General features: G+C 44.2%; 1 protein-coding gene across 1 annotated transcript in view; it reads right to left on the reverse strand.

The window, feature by feature from the left end:
• Positions 1 to 16,083, reverse strand: part of LOC124788969 (4-hydroxyphenylpyruvate dioxygenase) — a 124,408-nt gene extending 108,325 nt beyond the window's left edge. Inside the window, exon 1 of the mRNA XM_047256261.1 lies at positions 16,006 to 16,083. Coding sequence (XP_047112217.1) covers positions 16,006 to 16,008 — 3 coding nt within the window. The 5' untranslated portion in view covers positions 16,009 to 16,083. The remainder of the gene's footprint in view (positions 1 to 16,005) is intronic.
• Positions 16,084 to 19,834: the final 3,751 nt, after the last annotated feature.

Consider the following 19,834-nt stretch of genomic DNA (forward strand, 5'->3'; position numbering starts at 1 on the left):
CGAACTCTACGCAGACAGTTAGAAAACGATCCAAGCAGCCACTTGCATTAGCTTGGGCCTTGAACAGGCCTTAAACCTAGGGAACCAGTGCCGAAAGTTGCGACACCTATGGTGCTGTTAGAATCGCCTTGAAAACCTGTGATCACTGCGTCTCCAGTTGCGTAACGTCTGACCCGATGGTTTCAGGTTGAGTGGGGATAGTAGTAGTATTGCATATCTCTGGACCGAAGGCGAATGTGGAAACTGGCCGCACGGCTTCCGCTTACACCCACAACAGCTGTGACGCACTGCCTTTTAATGATAATATAGCTGGTCCAGAACGGGATTTGTCTGTCAAGTTTGGTCGGGTGCAGCATGTGGGTATGCTGATCACTGTCATCTCCAACCTTAGGCGGTAATGGAGCCCCTCTGTGCGGTAGCAGGCAGGTCGGTAAAAAAATAGTCACTGTGTACTGCGTATGTTACCGGGAGATCTCGTCCCAGATGAGAAGAAGGCCGTGCTGGCGGCTATTAAGAACACTATATCGCACCGGATGCAAATCATCGCTGATGTCAGCACGAGTAATACTCGCCAGCTGTGAGACCATGCTTGGTTCATTTCAATGGTTGGTTCGACTGATGAAGGCAAGCACGAATCACTATTTGCAGCGTTGTATCCAGAAACGATCCCAGACCTCTAGTTTAGAACCGAGTTGAACAAACCAGAGGCCCAAAAGATTCTTCGACGATCTCAGATGCGAATTTCTCGACCGCTATCGTGGAAAATTGTAAATCACCCTTCAATATGTCACTAACGAAGGAAGCAGAGTATGTGTGGCGGCGTGTACAAGGAGAGTTTTTAGGTTAGAGGAGCATAGGGACAACGATGAACTGTGTGCAGAAATCTGAGATAGGTCAGCTACGTCACTCTCAGAGGAGAACGTTCATCCTTGCTGATAGGAAAGGGGAAGTGTTAATGTGGCGTTAGTAAACTGACCGATCGCCCTTGCTAAGGTCCGAGAATTAGCATCAGTTAATACAAGTAAAAAAGCTACTTAGTATTAGGAACAGAAAGCTCGCTGAAACCGGAAATGAAATCCTAAATTCAGACTGGAATATACAGGGTGATTCAAAAAGAATACCACAACTTTAGGAATTTAAAACTCTGCAACGACAAAAGACAGAGCTAAGCACTATCTGTCGGCGAATTAAGGGAGCTATAAAGTTTCATTTAGTTGTACATTTGTTCGCCATTTCAGCCAATAAAGTTTTTGGTCCCTTTTTCTTCGAAGGTGCTACTGTAACTGGACTACAGTATCTGGAGATGTTAGAGAATTGGCTGTTCCCTCAGCTCGAACAAGAAGCACAACAATTCATATTTCAGCAGGATGGAGCGCCACCACATTGGCACTTATCTGTCCGTAACTACCTGAACGTCAACTACCCGAGGCGATGGATCGGCCGCCAGGCAGCCCGTGACAGAGCACTTCATCACTGGCCTCCAAGAAGCCCTGATCTTACCCCCTGCGATTTTTTCTTATGGGGGTATGTTAAGGATATGGTGTTTCGGCCACCTCTCCCAGCCACCATTGATGATTTGAAACGAGAAATAACAGCAGCTACCCAAACTGTTACGCCTGATATGCTACAGAGAGTGTGGAACGAGTTGGAGTATCGGGTTGATATTGCTCGTGTGTCTGGAGGGGGCCATATTGAACATCTCTGAACTTGTTTTTGAGTGAAAAAAAAACCTTTTTAAATACTCTTTGTAATGATGTATAACAGAAGGTTATATTATGTTTCTTTCATTAAATACACATTTTTAAAGTTGTGGTATTCTTTTTGAATCACCCTGTATGTAGCAGGGATAGGCTAGAAGCCAATGGCGGCGGCTTTTTTATTTCCGTAAAAAAATTCTATAGTATCTAGTGATGTTATTACACATTCAAAATGTGACATATTTCATGTGAAGTTAAGCATCAAAGTTGGGTCAAACACGGTAACCGTATGCTTTTATAGACTACCTGCCTAAGAAACTGTAGTGGCAGAGCGCTTCAGAGAAAACTTGGAGAACATCACGCTTAAATTTCCTGATCATGTTATTGTAGTAGAAAAGACTTCAACTTGCCTGTAATACAGAGTGGCGCAAATAAAAGTGGAGTGGATACGATTGGATGTGAATTTGTGGCAGCATTAAGGAGAAGGAAAAGACGTAGTTATTTCCAACAGGAAGGAGCAACTGCCCCTATTGCCGGCCGAAACTTGGACCACATTTACACAGTCTTCACGCCTGACAGAGATGTTAGCAGAGGTCAGTCTGGTAGCGGCTTTAGTTGGCCACCTAGATCACCTAATCATTCAGTGTGCGATTATTTTGTGTGGGGGGCCCTCAAGTCTAAGGTGTATCGCAGTAACCCTCATAATCTTAAAGAACTGCAGCAGAACATTACGGATGTGACTGCAGCAATTCCAGCTGTCCAGCTTCGATCCCCTCAAAAGTGCCAAGAGATGAATGATGATCACTTTCAACGTATGCTGTAGTCAGGTTACTACTGTATTTCCTTTCCTCAGCTGTGTTTCTTTGTATCTGGAACTTTGTTCCCCAAGTCACTTTTATTTGCCCCACCCTGTAAAATTGGTAAGTCATGTAATGAAAACTGGTTCCGGAGACAGGGATTCGTGGAATATTGTTCGCAATGCCTTGCCTGAAAATTATTTTGACAGATAAAGGGCTGTTGTGATTTCGCACCCGTAGCAATATTCTAGCGCAAGTTGGATAGTGCAATTGTCTGTGTGCCTTCAATCATTCTAATTTTATCGCTGTTGTTCTTACGTGATGTGTGAGCAAGGGAGCGTTTCTGAACTCATCTGTGAAGACATGTTCCATATATTGAAAGTTTACTCTTTCAGTAAAGAGCGTAATGTGTGACACTAGTGTACTGTAACCTTCTCTTGGTGACCAAATAAATCATTCATGAACCGAATTTCTTAGAGTCGTTTACATTCGATAATGTCCAAAACAACGATTTACATACTTAAAAAAATGTTTTGCATCACCTCGGTTCAGAGAGTTCCGGAACCTGTGCAGAAAACTGGAACAGAGATAACATAAACATCATTTCCACCCTTTTTATCGCTCATGAAAACCACACATTGCATTATGTACCACCATACAGCGAGACCTTCAGAGGTGGTGGTCCAGATTGCTGTACACAACAGTACCTCTAATACCCAGTAGCACGTCCTCTTGCACTGATTCATGCCTGTATTCGTCGTGGCATGCTATCCACAAGTTCATCAAGGCACTGTTGATCCAAATTGTCCCAATCATTAACGGCGATTCGGCGTATATCCGTCAGAGTAGTCAATGAACAGCCCTTTTCAATTTATCCCAGGTATATTCGATAGAGTTCATGTCTGGAGAGCATGCTGGCCACTCTAGTCGAGCGATATTATTATCCTGAAGGAAGTCACTCACAAGGTGTGCAAGATTGGGGCGCGAATTGTCGTCCATGAAGACGAATGCCTCGCCAATATGCAGCCGATATGGTTGCACTATTTGTCAGAGGATGACATTCACGTATAGTAAAGCCGTTACGGCGACTTCCATGACCACCAGCAGCGTACGTAGGCCCCACGTAATGCCATCCCAAAACAGCAGGGAACCTTCACCTTGCTGCACTCGCTGGACAGTGTGTCTTGGCGTTCAGCCTGACGAGGTTGCCTCCAAACATGACTCCGATGATTGTATGGTTGAAGGCATATGCGACACTCGTCGATGAAGAGAATGTGATGCCAATACTGTGCGGTGCATTCGGCATGTTGTTGGGCCCATCTGTACCGCGCTGCATGGTCTCGTGGACCTCGCCATGGACGTCGGGAGTGAAGTAGCGCATCATGCAGCCCATTGCGCACAGTTTGAGTCGTAGCACGACGTTCTGTGGCTGCACGAAAAGCATTATTCAACATGGTGGCGATGTTGTCAGGGTTCCTCTGAGCCATAATCCGTAGGTAGTGGTCATCCACTGCAGTAGTAGCCCTTGGGTGGCCTGAGCGAGACATGTCATCAACAGTGCCTGTCTCTCCTTCATGTCCAAACAACATCGCTTTGGTTTACTCAGAGACGCCTGCACACTTCCCTTGTTGAGAGCCCTTCCTGGCACAAAGTAACAGTGCGGACCCGATCGAACCGCGGTACTGACCATCTAGGCATGGTTGAACTACAGACGACACGAGCCATGTACCTCCTTCCTGGTGGAATGACTGGAACTGATCGGCTGTCGGACCCCCTCCGTCTAATAGGCGCTGCTCATGCATTGTTGTTGACATCTTTGGGCGTGTTTAGTAGCATCTCTGAACAGTCAAAGGGACTGTGTCTGTGACACAATATCTACAGTTAACGTCTATCTTCAGGAGTTCTGGGGACCGGGATGATGCAAAACTTTTTTTGATGTGGTGTATTTTACAAATGGTTCATGCATGAGTTTTGACAAGCAGTTAGTCTCGCATAGGAACTGCCCCCAACAGGGTCATAAAAATATACGTTTTTTTACATGGGTCAGGTTGTCGTTGTCTTAGCCAGTACTAGCCACGTGGTGTTAAGGAGGGGACTAGACACTATCGAATACTTAATAGATCCACTGAAGGGGAGGGGGGTGAGAGGGGTTGGGGAGAGATATCGTTGCCCAGGCTGCCGAAAAGCTCCATAGAATCTTGAATTTCGCCAGTCTAAATAGTAGCTTAGAATTATACAGGTAATAGCAGACTGGAGAGAAATTAATTACGTAAGGAAAATAAATGTTCCCAATTTAACTGCGAGGTGTATGTTAGCCAGTGATCAATAAAAATAATACATAAATTCTTGACAAAATAATTTCCAGGAGTTGGATTCAAGGAAAAGTATTCTCACAAGTGCTGTACCTAACGTAAGATATCAAAGAGTTGTTGGATTCTTCCTCTGATAGTCTGTGATAGTATGGTAAAACATCATAAAATTAAAGGATAAGTAATCTGCTATTACAAACGTGTGAAAACAACCGCTTTCTCTTTGCTGGTTAGTCTCAAAGAGGAGGGAAAATTAGAGCTTAACTTCCCATCGTCGGCGTTATCATCAGATACGGAGCATAAACTCGAATTTGAGAAGGACAGGGGACGCATTAGATGATATCCTTTTCGCTTAAACTGTTTTCTTAACCGTTTAAGCGATTTACGGAAACCACAGAAAATTTAAATTTAGATGACCGGACAAGGATTTGGTTCCGGTCCGTCCGGAATAGAGTCCAGTTCTTTAACCACTGCGGCACCTCTCTTGTGATTATGCGTGTGCACCCCTCCAACTACAGAAGTAGATCTAAGTGTATATTGTTTGTCAGTTACTATGTCCCGCTTTATTTAGGTGCCATTGGGTCCTGTGAGCGTATCAAAGTATCGTCAGTTTGCCTTCTGGAAATAAAGTCCTTCCCCTTTTTCCCCCTGTACGACCTCACTTGGAAGCATATGTTACGTCTCGAGACTCCATTAGAAAGATCCGCCCGCATCGCTACTTGAAATGAATTCCATACAAGTCTACGTGCAGCGATCGTTGGGATAAATTAAAGCTATGTTCCGAAATCTTGCGTATGATGATCAGCACAGTCTGTACCTCTGAATTGAGCGAAATAACTTCTTCATTTCAATATGTCATGTTTCGCTGGAATACTGCTATTTTTTCTTAATACACGAACTGAAGCATCTATTTTTTTATTAACACAAATTATAGTTACTTCAACAACATATCTACCTTAAATCGTAGCCTTATTTCACACTGCAGAATGACCACAGTCAACGAGGTCGAAGAGTGGCTTGTACAGTACAGACACGTGCAGAGATTCAACATGTACTGATCACTATCTTAGTACGTGACAAAGGCCAGGAAAGCCTCAGTTTTGCTGGGTTCGAGCGGTTACTGTTCGAAACATGTAACAGGATGCTTGCGTTGCGCTAGTTACAAGCAAACCCTGTCAGGAAGTGTGAAGAGATTCCTTACCACAGCGCTAGCCAACTAGTCACTATATGCAGCTTGCTGGCTCATCGTTACTGTTCACCAAATCAACAGCCGTCTGATATTTATTACCCTGAATGAAATTTACTATCACCTATGAACCGAAGACCCTTGGAGTATGAGTGATTCGTTGACTTGGCATTGATGCTAGAAGCAAATGATACTGCAGCATGTTGTACAGGTGTGCATTCAGCTGTCAGCCGGCTATTTAATCATAACTCACGTGATCGCAAGTTGCATCATAAGCCCGGTCTCTTTGGAGTTGTTGTTGTCTTCAGTACCATGACGTCAATAAATAACGAGACCAGAAGGAAATGGTTGTGACAGTGAGAGAAAAGAGGTAGGAGGTGACAAATACGCAACTCTCGTGGCAACCAGGAAAGTATCTTTGACGCTGATTACAACTGCCACACAAGAGTACAAAATCACTTTGCAAAAAATCATACAAAAGAAAGTGAGAACAGGAGATGTCATAGTGGCCAGGCAGGGCAAAAGACTCCATTCGGAAGACCACAGATTAAATTTCCATCTACACATCCACATTTATTTTTCCGTGTTTTTCTGTATCGACTAAGGCGAATGCCTGGGTGGTTACTTTAAATACGACACAGCCGATTTCCTTCCCCATTCTTCCTCTAATAAAGTCGTCGACGACAGGATGTAAGACCCTAATCCTCCATTAGTTTTAAAGACAATGAATTTATTGGATTTTGTTGTTAGCCTGTCTTACTGCTTTTGTATAATCTGCACTGAAGAGCCAAAGAAACTGGTACACCTGCCTCGTATCGTGTAGGGCCCCCATGAGCACGCAGAAGTGCCACAACACGACGTGGCATGGACTCGACTAATCCCTGAATTAGTGCTGGAGGGAATTGATATCATGAATCCTGTAGCGCTGTCCATAAATCCGTTAGAGTACGAGGGGGCGGAGATCTCTTCTGAACAGCACGTTGTAAGGCATCCCAGATATGCTCAATAATGGTCATGTCTGAAGAGTTTAGTGGCCAGCGGAAGTGGTTAAACTCAGAAGAATGTTCCTGGAGCCACTCTGTAGCAATTCTGGACGTGTGGGGTGTCTCAATGTCCTGCTGGAATTGCCAAAGTCCGTCGGAATGCACAATGGATGTGAATTGATGCAGGTGATCAGACAGGATGTTTACGTACGTGTCACCTGTCAGAGTCGTATCTAGACAGGGGTCCCATATCACTGCAACTGCAAACGCTTCCACCAGCTTGAGCAGTCCCCTGCTGACATGTAGGGTCCATAGATTCATGAGGTTGTCTCCATACCCGTACACGTCCATCCGCTCGATACAATTTGAAGCGAGACTTGAACAGTCCCCTGCTGACATGCAGGGTCCATGGATTCATGAGGTTATCTCCATACCCGTACACGTCCATCCGCTCGATACAATTTGAAACGAGACTCGTCCGACCAGGCAACATGTTTCCAGTCATCAACAGTCTAACGCCGGTGTTGACGGATCCGGTCGAAGAGGAAAGCTTTGTGTCGTTCAATCGTCAAGGGTACACGAATGGGTTCAGAAAACCCACACGATGATCTTTCGTTGAATGTTTTGCACGCTGACACTTGTTGATGTCCCAACACTGAAATCTGCACCAATTTACGGAAGAGTTTCACTTCTTTCACGGTGAACGATTCTCTTCCGTCTTTTGATCTCGTTCTTGCAGGATCTTTTTCCGGCAGCAGCGATGTCGGAGATCTGATGTTTTACCGGATTCCTGATGTTCACAGTACACGTACACTCGTGAATTGGTCGTACAGGAAAATTCCCACTTCACCGCTAGCTCGGAGATGCTGTGTCCCATCGCTCGAGCGCCGACTATAACACCACGTTCAAACTCACGTAAATCTCGAAAACCTGTCATTGTAGCAGCAGTAACCGATCTAACAGCTGCGCCAGACACTTGTCTTACATAGGCGTCACCGACCGCAGCGCAGTATTCTTCCTGTTTACATATCTTTGTATTTTAATGTGCATGCCTATACCTGTTTCTTTGGCGCTTCAGTGTATATAATTGGTATTAGAAGGTTTGATTGGTATGTCACGTAACTAATGAGGAGATAATGAATAAAATTAGAGAAAATAGAAATTTGTGGCACAACCTGACTAGAAGATTGGATTATTTGATAGGACACATTCAGTGACATCAATGGATCACCAGTTTAATAGCGGAGGGAAGTGCGTGGGGTAAAAATCGTAGAATGAGCCAGGAGTAAGACAGTAAGCAAATTCAGAAAGCTATAGGTTACAGTAGTTATTCAGAGATGAAGAGGGTTGTACAGGATAGAGTAGAATAGAGAGCTGCATCGAACCATCTTCGGACTGGAGACCATAACAACAACAACAACAACAACAATAACAAAACAGTCCGAGTGAAATCTACGCAGACTGTGTTGAGGAATCGATTTAGTTTGTAGAGTCCAAATGATACGGAGCAGGTGGGGGATGGGGTTAAATAAAACATTGAAAGGGCTGATGAATTACTGTAGACATCAAAATCGGCCAGGGAAAAGTTAAACATTGAGGGTGCTGTGTCGTCCGAAAAAGACACAGCCAGGGCAAAAGCACCACAGGCGCAAAGATGCGAGCCGGTTGGTGCCAGTGCCATAGAGACTTGCGCGAGTTCCACCAGCGCCACGGGCAGCGTAGAGGATGAAGATATCGACTTCGCCTCGGCTAATTGCCGGCCGATTACAATCCGCCGATGACTGGATGACAACGCACGGAAGCCTACTCGGAAGACAGAAGAGCAGCTCTCGTCCACTTGGTTATAGATCATCGTCTAGCGCTGACTTAGACAGAGAACGTGGTTTAGTGAACTCTTAGAAGTGAACAGACAGTTGTTGTAAATTGCATTTTTTATGTACTGTGACGTTTACCTACGATTATTTGCACTTAGCCATTGAGGGCCTTTTTTGTGGTATATCACGTATAGTGTTGCAAGTTTCATTTTTCGACAAGTCACAAAGATAAGTAAACTTTTTTAGCTCATTTGTGTGACTTTGTTATTAATTTGTTGGAGTGTTGTACAACTTCGTTGTCCTATCCTCTTTCCTGACTCTGGGACATAGCTGTGTAATTGTGACTGCGAGAAATTGTCTTAGCGGTGTACTGCACCAGAAGCCGTTTCACGAACTCACTAACTTGGGCTACCGTAACAACAGTCGCTCCAATAGTTCAAATGACTCTAAGGACTATGGGACTTAACTTCTGAGGTCATCAGTCCCCTAGACTTAGAACTACTTAAACCTAACTAACCTAAGGACATCACACACATCCATGCCCGAGGCAGGATTCGAACCTGCGACCGTAGCAGCAGCGCGGTTCCGGACTGAAGCGACTAGAACCACTCGGTCACCGCGGCCGGCAAACAACAGTGGCAACTCGGCCTCCACAGCAGTAGCGATGAGGCCTTTACAAAACTGGCGACGAGGGTTTAGAAAAAGGGAATCGTATCAGATAAACCCAAAACAATGCACTAGCGTCACAGAGAATTTTTGGAACATTCTAAATTCTTTTTTGCCTCATCTCGGAAAAGGTAATAAGAGATAAAGACAAAAAAATTGGAAAGGATTGCAATTTAATGAGAGCACGATCAATAAATAGGAATATTTGACACAGGATTAAATAAAAGTCAGACTGAATATTTGAGAAACAAATAGAAGGTTTATGGAACTATCAGTAAACGAAGCTAATACAGGAACAATCGAATCTGAATCAATGAAGTAGTGAAAAACTAATGATTTAAATATCTAATAGTTTCGTTGAAGAAAATAGTGTTAAGACAACATTGTGGAGAGAATGTTTAGACCAAAGTAAATCCAGTCGCTGGCCGGAGTGGCCTTGCGGTTCTAGGCGCTGCAGTCTAGAACCGAGCGACCGCTACGGTCGCAGGTTCGAATCCTGCCTCGGGCATGGATGTGTGTGATGTCCTTAGGTTAGTTAGGTTTAAGTAGTTCTAAGTTCTAGGCGACTGATGACCTCAGAAGTTAAGTCGCATGGTGCTCAGAGCCATTTTGTAAATCCAGTCTATTTCGCTGTTCTGTATATTGTAATACTGCAGCTGTCATAAAGTTGGAGCACAATTAGGAAATAGGGAGAGAAGCTGAGAATATGCGATCAACAAATTGTGAGAATGGTAAGCGTACTGATTTGGTATGAACAAGGCTAGAGAATAATGCGACCTCAGAGGACATAGCTCTGTAGGGAAGATTCTGCCGTTTTATAGAGGACGAGGGATTATTTAATAAGGAGCGGTACTCTGGGAGAAGAACCCGCTAGGGTAGCCGAGAGCGCTAACGCGCTGCTTCCTGGAGTAGGCGCGCCGGCCCTGGATCGAATCCGCCTGGCGGATTAACGACGAGGGCCGATGTGCCGGCCAGCCAGGATGTGGTTTTTAGGCGGTTTTCCACATCCCACTAGGTGAATACCGGGCTGGTCCCCATGTTCCACCTCAGTTACACAGCTCGCAGGCATCTGAACACATTCGCACCATTCCATGGATTCCACTCTACGCAGACAGTTGGGGTACACATTTCCGTCCAGGCGGCGGGTGGGGGGTACGGGGGGGGGGGGGGGTACGGGGTGGCGGCGGCGGCAGGAAGGGCACCCGACCACCCCTTACACATTAACATGCCAAATACGATTAATGATGGCTGACCCTGCATAACTGCGGGACAAGGCTCAAGTGATAGATAGACTCTTGGAGAAGAGAGAACCGGAATCAGAAAGCATGGCGTAGAAAGATGCAGCGCAAGGCAAAACGAGATAAAAGCTGCTAGTGAGATAGGACCATGGTACACATGGTTCATGATCGCCGTCAAGCATGGAAGCAGAGAGGTGTGAAGCATACAGGAATAGAAAAATTAAAAAAAACTTACATTAAAGTGATAGTTTCATTAAATCTGTAAGCTTCAGCTGAGGATGACAAAGCAGGAAAATAATTTATCCTGTGACAGAGATGAATTTGATTTAGAGGACGTACATTAAGGAAACTCCACAGCGTCGTCGTAAACTTGAGAAAGAGAATTAAGTTATGTGTAAACAGAACGCCCTGAGACCAAAAGTTACGTAACGCTCGATCTCCTTGAGACGTTGACAGCTTTGCGCTACGCTCTGTCAATAAACAAGGATACGAAAGTAAGCTGAGAACCGCCTGCATACGTAATGAGAGCTGGTGTACAGTCAGATTTGTACAGCGTTAGCAACCACAAACTTAATATACACATGCATTAAAAATCATTAATGAGAATTCCACTTCAAATTACTTGGAGTTCATAGCAATTAAAGCGCTGTTAAGATCCCCAATGTCACAGCCCATCCAGGCGGACAGTACAGACAAGCAGATGCGAAGCAGGAAATAATTGTTATACATCGTCCAAATTTAAAATATAATTTCTTGCAGGTAGACTCAACTACAGCGGAATCGAACGTCCCCCTTTAGCAAACGCTATTAAACTGTTGAAGCATGTACACACCGCTTACAGTTTGCGAATACATAACAAAACCGTTAACATTAGTTTTTAGCACCGGTACGAAGGAGGCTGACTAGTTACGTCGATAAAACAGTTCAGACAAAGCGCTTTGTACGCAATAAGACGAGCCCATTATATAACTATCATACCGCAGAGCAGACAGCCAGGTTGGCGTATTACAAAAGTGTGTCGTATAGGTAGCCAACCTACCGTTTAATAATTCCACGTCCCTTCTCTTAAATGCTTTGCCATTCTAAACGGTATTAGAACATAAACTGTCACTTATGAATACACTGTTAAATCAAACTGCAAACGGTACATCAAAATGCAAACAAAATCATAAAAACAGCGAAGTACACTCTAAGACAAAAAGAAGGCGAACCTCGAAGGAATTATCCGAATACGACGGAAACCGGCTGATGTGATGTACATGTACTGATGATTACAATTTCAGAAAAATTGGATGATTTATTCAAGAGAAAGAGATTCACAAATTGAGCAAGTTAATAACGCGTTGCAAGCGGTTATTCGGCTTGGCATAGATTGATAGAGTTGTTTGGATGTCCTCCAGAGGGATATAGTGCCAAATTCTGTCCAATTGGCGCTTCAAATTGTGAATATCCTGAGCTGGTTGGTAGGTCCTACCCATAATGCTCCAAATGTACTCAATTGGAGAGAGATCTGGTGACTTGCTGTCAAGGTAGAGTTCGGCAAGCACGAAGACAAGCACTACAAACTTTCGTCGTGTGCTGAAACCTATCCTGGCTTGCCGTGAAGGGCAACAAAACGGGGCACGGAATATCCTCGACGTACCGCTGTGCTGTAAACGTTCCGCGGATAACGACAGGTGTTCTACTATGAAAAGAAATGGCATCCCAGATCATCATCCCTGGTTGTCGGGCCGAATGGTGGGTGATAGGTTGGTATTCCACCACTGTCCGAGGTGTCTCCAGATATGTCTTCACTGGTCATCGGGGCTCATTTCGAAGAGGGAGCTCATCACTGTAAACAATTCTACTCCACTCAATGACATTCGAGGCCGAAAACAGGTCTGGGGATGCCCACGACAGTGGTGGGTTAGCAATCTGACTGTCGCCCGCAGTCAGGACTGATGGTCTGGGACGCTATTTCTTTTCATAGCAGGACCGCTTTGGTTGTCATCTGCGGCACTCTTACAGCGCAACAATACGTCGATGACATTCTACGTCCAGTTTTCTTGTCCTTGACGGCAAGCCATTTTGCGCTTAAATTTCAGCAAGATAATGCCTGCCCGCACATGGTGGAAGTTTCTATTATTTGCCTCCGTGCTTGCCAAACCTCATCTTGGTCAGCAAGGTCGCCGCATCTCTCCCCAACAGTATATTTGGAACATCATGGGTAGGGCCCTCCAAGCAGCTCTCGATTTTGACGATCCAACACGTCAGTTGAACATAATTTGGCCCAGTGTCCGTCAGGAGGACATCCAACAATCTCTTTCAATTCCAACACGAACAGCTGCTTCTGTACGCGTCAGAGGTGGACCAACACTTTATTGAATGGTTCAAATGGCTCTAAGCACTATGGGACTTAACATTAGTCCCTTAGACTTAGAACTACTTAAACCTGACTAACGTAAGGACATCACACACATCCATGCCCGAGGCAGGATTCGAACCTGCGTCCGTAGCAGCAGCGCGGTTCCGAACTGAAGCGCCTAGAACCGCTCGGCCACAGCGGACGGCAATACGTTATTGACTTGCTCTGTTTGTGCAGCTCTTTATCTTGAGTAAATGATCCAATTTTTCTGAAATTGTAATCATTTGTTTGTCTATACATGAACATCAAAACTACCGATTTCCGTCGCATTCGCAAAATTTCCTCGTGGTGAGTGTTTTTTTTTGTCTTAAAGTCATGGAATTTCAAGAACCTTTAATAGCGAGATAAGAATTGATTGGAAAATGTGAAAAATTAGTCTCTTAAAACAACATGGGGAAATTAAAAATATGCTTTGCACGTCAATAATATGCCGATGATCATTTTTTCTATCAGGAGCGCAAAACAATCCAATTTTAAACAATTCTTTTGTGGATAACCTAGAGCTTGCAATAATAGTGTCCCTAGACACGTTTGAAAAAAAAAGAACTATGCCTCCAAGGAAAAACATTAATGATACACACTGTATAGTTGTGACGAAGGTGCCTTTAGTTTCTCTTTCAGTTTTCATTTAAGTTCATGTATATGAGGTTGTGGGATGGGTCTAAGAACTCTTTATTCATTAACTTAAGCATCAGTAGCCCCTATAAATGTCTCTTAAGTTCCAGTAAATGATTTGTGAAATATTCAGAGGTCGAAATTATCAGCGCTTGCAACGGTTTCTTAATTCATGTTCTCAGTTCGTATGGTACTTAGTTACCTAGAATCAATAGCACTATTTGTTGTAAAGCTACATCACAACTATTAATTGAAAGACTCTTGTAATCTAGTAAATATTTAGCTTCTAATAGCAGGTAAACAGCAGCGGGTGTTAAAACTGAGAGTGCAACAGGCCTTTCGAACTATCAGCTTTGTTTCTAATTTACTGGATTAAATTTAGATAGACATTTCGACTTCGCACGGGTTGCGCTAAGTATTTACGTTTGGACGACTTGTCTGGCGTAGCAGTAACTGATTATGTGCAGAAACCATCCTCGTGAATCAGTCTAGCTATTAGTGAAAACCCGTATCAAAATCCTTACAGTAGTTACTAAGATTATCCTTCACGTATAGACAGAAGGAGACGGTGGGGGGAGGGAAAACTTTAATTTATGCAGATCCATAGGTAGGTGCGAATAGCACTAAGCGTTATAGTAATAGGTTATTGATTACAGTATACAGATAAAATTTCTATGGTGTCTTTTTCTCATGCTAATGTAAGTTATGCTTTAACTCGTTCTACATCCCTAAGGGTTCTGCTCTGTGATGGAATCTATGGAACACGATAAAAGAATGAATTTGGAAGATTTAGCATTTTGAGTTACGACGAAGAAAACGATTATTAACACATAGTCAGCGGAGATTCATAAAATATAGCTCGTGTGGAACACAATTTCTCATGAAGTAATGAGTATTATCGACGGTGGATATCAAATTAATTTCATATTTCTAGATCTCCAGAAGGCCTTAGATACCGTTCTCACAAACGGCTTCTAATCAAATGGCGTGCCTGTGGAGTGTCGTCTCAGTTGTGCGACTGGATTAGTGATTTTCTGTCAGAAAGGTGACAGTTCGCATTAACTGACGGAAAGTCATCGAGTAAAAAAGAGGTGATACCTGGCGTTCCCCAAGGAAGTGTTATAGACCATCTGTTGTTCGTAATCTATATAAATGATTTAGGAGACAGTCTGAACAGCCCTCTTAAATAGTTCACAGATGATGCTGTTATTTCCCGTCTAGTTAAGTCTTCAGAAGATGAAAACAAATTGCAATATCATTTAGACATGATACCTGCATGGTGCGAAAAATGGTAATTGACCCTAAATAATGAACAGTGGGAGGCCATCTACATGAAATTAAGAGGAGTTCGTTACGTTTACATTACACGATAAATTGCACAAATCTAAATGCTGTCAGTTCAGATAAAAGCCTAGGGTTGAGGTTACAAACTATTTAAACTGGAACGATCACAGAGATAATGATGTGCGTAAGACGAATCAGAGACTTCGTTTTATTGGCACAGCACTTAAAAGATGCAACAAATCCACTTGTCCGTCGTATGCTAGATTATTGCTGTGTGGTATAGGATCACTACCAGAGAGGACAGACATCGAAAAAGTTCAGAAAAGGACAGTTTGTTTTGTATTATCGCGAAATACGGGAGAGAGTATCACGAATATGATACGCGAGTGCGTTTTTCGTTACGGCGAGATCTTTTCATAAAATTTCAGTCACCAACATCCTCCGGATGCGAAAATATTATGTTGACGCCCACCTACGCTGAGAGAAATGATCATTGCAATAAAATAAGAGAACTGGGAGCTCGCACGGAAAGATTTAAGTTTTCGTGTTCTTTTTTTTTTTTTTTCCTCTCTCTCGCGCTGTTCGAGAGTGGGATGATAGATAAATAGTATGGAAGTGGTTCGATGACCCTCTGGTAGTTGCGGAGCAGTCATGCAGTTGTATAACAATGGCGACGATGTTCTTGAGAAAACCGGTTGCTTAAATTAGAAAACTGTGCGATATTTTTGCTGCCGCAATAGTGGATCTCGCGTAGGAGTAACGAGGGTTAAGTGAGAGGCGTATAGATGATCAGTTCTCGCTCGCTCCATACGCTAATACAACAGGATAGGATAGGATCCATACGACGTATCCTCCACCTCGCACTGTAATGTGGCTCGCAGTGTGTCTGTGCAGATCTGGTATACGTACTTTAAGACGATCGCGTGCGACTACTGGTGCCTGCCTTGAAATACTAGTCCGTGCGAAAAGTGAGGTGGGCAATGCGGTAACAGGAGGCGGCGCGAGGACTCACCATGATCGGCGTTGCTCGGCCGGCTGCAGAGCGTCGTGTTTTGATTGGGGTGTGGCCGGCCGATCTTTTAACCGCGGCGCCCGGACTGGAGGCTCGCCGGCTTCTCCGCTCGCCATTGGCCAGCGTGCTGGCTGCCGAGGTCGCCCAGGTGGCCCGCGGAACGCGTCAACAGGTGGTGCGCGTCTCGCAGCCGCCGAGAAAACTCTGCTTGTTGACTCTCGTTAAGGAGCCATGTCACATCATTGTTTATCCTCAAGTACCAGAGGTAGTTTCCGGGCGGGAAGGCGCGCCGGTCCCCGGCAAGAATCCGCCCGGCGGATTAGTGTCGAGGTCCGGTGTGCCGGCCAGTCTGTGGATGGTTTTTAAGGCGGTTTTCCATCTGCTCGGCGAATGCGGGCTGGTTTCCCTTATTCCGCCTCAGTTACGCTATGTCGGCGATTGCTGGGGAAACACTTTCTCCATGTATGCGTACACCATAATTACTCTACCACCCAAACATTGGGGTTACACTCGTGTGGTGTGAGATGTTCCCAGGGGGTCTACTGGGGGCCAAACCGCACAATAACCCTGGGTTCGGTGTGGGGCGGCGGAGGGGTGAGTGGACTGCTGTAGCCTGTTGTGGGGTTGTGTACCACTGACGCTACGGCGGGGACGAAGCCTCTCCATCGTTTCTAGGTCCCCAGTTCAGTACCGTAACATACCGAAGGTAGTCACGAAGTTTCAATCCTCACCTCGAATATAATAAAGTTACGTAATACTTTGTTTATTTGTATGTACATGGCTGAAATCCCCCCCGTCGCAGTCCCGTGGCACTCTGCTAGGGCAACCAAAACTAAAAGGGGCAACCCACTGATAAACTGGAGTATTGTGCTGTAGTTCGTTGTCTGCATTTGAAAGGGAGCAACGATGTAATAGCCCATGCTGAGTCGGTGGAAGTCTCCTGGGTGGTTTCTCAATGTCTTCTGAATTAACTTTCTTTAGCTGAGGCACACATCTTGCCTGTTTTAAATACTCTGGAAATTTCCCTAATGTAAAGGACTTATATACTGTGTTTGTCAAAGGAGCTAGTATACTGTCTATTCGTTGTTTCAGCACATACGAGGGTCACTCCAAAAGAAATGCACACTATTTTTGTAAAAATACAGTTTTCATTCTGCATGTGTGAAAGTTTTGCCGTGTGTAGATACATCCTTCCCGCTTGTTTTCAAACTTAGTTCAACCTGTTCCCGAGAGCGGCGCCGTCACAGCATGTCTTCAAGATGGCTGCTACACTTGACGTTCCTCAGAAGCAACGTGCTGTTATAGAATTCCTGTGCTGTGAAAACGAGACAGTAGGAAACATCCACAAGAGGTTGAAAAAGGTGTATGGAGATGCTGTTGTCAATCGCAGTACAGTTAGTCGGTGGGCAAGCAGGTTACGTGATGAAAGCGGGCACAGCAATATTGAGGATTGTCCTCGCAGCGGCAGGCCTCGTACTGCACACACTCCAGACAATGTGCAGAGAGTTAAGGAATTGGTGACTGCTGACAGACGCTTCACAGTGAACGAATCGTCACGCTACGTTGGAAGTGTTTGTAGAATACTGAAAGTGTTGGCGTTAAAAAAGGTTTCTGCCAGGTGGGTTCCCAGGATGTTGACAGTGGCTCGGACGAGAATGGTGGAGATGGATTTCTTGGAAGAATTGTGACAGGTGATGAAACATGGCTCCATCATTTTTCACCAGAGACGAAGATGCAATCAATGGAGTGGCATCATGCAAATTCACCCAAGAAAGAAAATTCAAAACCACACCTTCTGCGCCCGCATCTCGTGGTCGTGCGGTAGCGCTCTCGCTTCCCACGCCCGGGTTCCCGGGTTCGATTCCCGGCGGGGTCAGGGATTTTCTCTGCCTCGTGATGGCTGGGTGTTGTGTGATGTCCTTAGGTTTAAGTAGTTCTAAGTTCTAGGGGACTGATGAGCATAGATGTTAAGTCCCATAGTGCTCAGAGCCATTTTTTGAACCACACCTTCTGCTGGAAAAGTTATGGCTACGGTGTTTTTCGATTCCGAAGGACTCTTGCTTGTGGACATCATGCCAAGTGGAACCACCATAAATTTTGATGCATATGTGACGACATTGAAGAAACTTCAAGCTAGACTGAGTCGTGTTCGACCACATCGGCAAAAGCAGGATGTTTTGTTGTTGCACGACAATGCACGGCCACATGACAGTCAAAAAACCATGGAAGCGATCACAAAACTCGGATGGTCAACACTGAAACACCCGCCTTACAGTCCTGATCTGGCTCCATGTGACTATCATCTCTTTGGGAAACTGAAAGACACTCTTCGTGGAGCAAGGTTTGAAGATGATGACTCCCTTGTGCACGCTGCCAAACAGTGCCTCCAACAGGTTGGTCCAGAATTTTACCGTGCGGGTATACAGGCGCTGGTTCCAAGATGGCGTAAGGCAGTTGAGAAGAGTGGAAATTATGTGGAGAAATGAAAATATTGTTCCTAAAGGATGTATCTACACACTGTAAAACTTTCAAACATGTAGAATAAAAGATGGATTTTAAAAGAAATAGTGTGCATTTCTTTTGGAGTGACCCTCGTATATTGTTACTCCATCTAGGCCTACTGTCTTTTTCTTTTTATGTTTCGCGCGGTTTTACTGACTTACAGATGTTATATGTGTTTCTGACAAATTTAATTTGTGGTTTTTCTGCAATACTTGAAAAATACTGATTCACGTACTCTGCTACGTGGTTTGGATCACTTTTTACTTTATCCTCCTCTCTTATGAGTGTGTTATTATGCTCTTCCTTTTCTCTCCCTGTTTCCTACTTAATCATATCCCAGACTGCTTTGCTTTTATTCTCTGTACTGTACATTGTTTTTTAATTACATGGATTTTTGCAGCAGTAAGCCACATTCTATAAATCTTTTTGTAGCTATGAGATACATTAAAGAACTATGGCTCATTATGACGATCTTTCATGAGAGTTAGGGTACTCAAGGAATTGATAGGACTTGATAATAATTGCTGTTATCCATTTGATTTTGTGAGACATTGTTATTGGTGAGCATGATTTCGGAACCGCCTTTTCAAAGTTCAGTTTAATTAATGTTGAGAACGTAGAGAATTCCACATTTTCTACGTACACTTCACCCCAACTTTGGTTTGCTAGCTCTCTTGAAAGACTTGCATTTTTATTTCTGATAAATGTCTTTTCAGGATTGTAGCTTACGGATTTTTTCCACAATTAGTTGTACTGATATTATTTGGCAGAAATGGAATGAGAGTCAAAGATTTTTACAGCTACATTACATTCTTGCATGTCTATATTTTTGACAACACGGTCGATTACTGATGGAATGATTGTCGTTACACTTGTTTAATTTGACGAGCATAACAAATCTCTGGAGGATATTTTGAGGACGCTGCTAGTTTCATTTGTAATATTTGTGTTTACGTTTATCCTGAGGTGACAAATGTCGTGGGATAGCGTCATGTACATATACAGATGGCGGCAGTAACGCGTACAGAAGGTATAAAAGAGCAATGCATTGGCGCAGCTACCATTTGTACTCAGCTGATTTGCGTGAAAAGGTTTCCGATATGATTATAAGCGCACTACGAGATTTAACATACTTTGAACGCAGAATGGTAGTTAGAGCTAGACGCATAGGACAGTTCATTTCGGAATTCGTTTCAAAATTCAAATTCAGAATCCACAGTGTCAAGAGTTTGCAGAGATTACAAATTTCAGGCAATACCTCTCACCACGGGCAATGCAGTGGCCGACGGTCTTACCGACCGAGATCAGCGGAGTTCGCGTAGAGTTG

Source organism: Schistocerca piceifrons, chromosome 1 (genome assembly GCF_021461385.2).
Source record: "Schistocerca piceifrons isolate TAMUIC-IGC-003096 chromosome 1, iqSchPice1.1, whole genome shotgun sequence".
NCBI lineage: Eukaryota > Metazoa > Arthropoda > Insecta > Orthoptera > Acrididae > Schistocerca > Schistocerca piceifrons.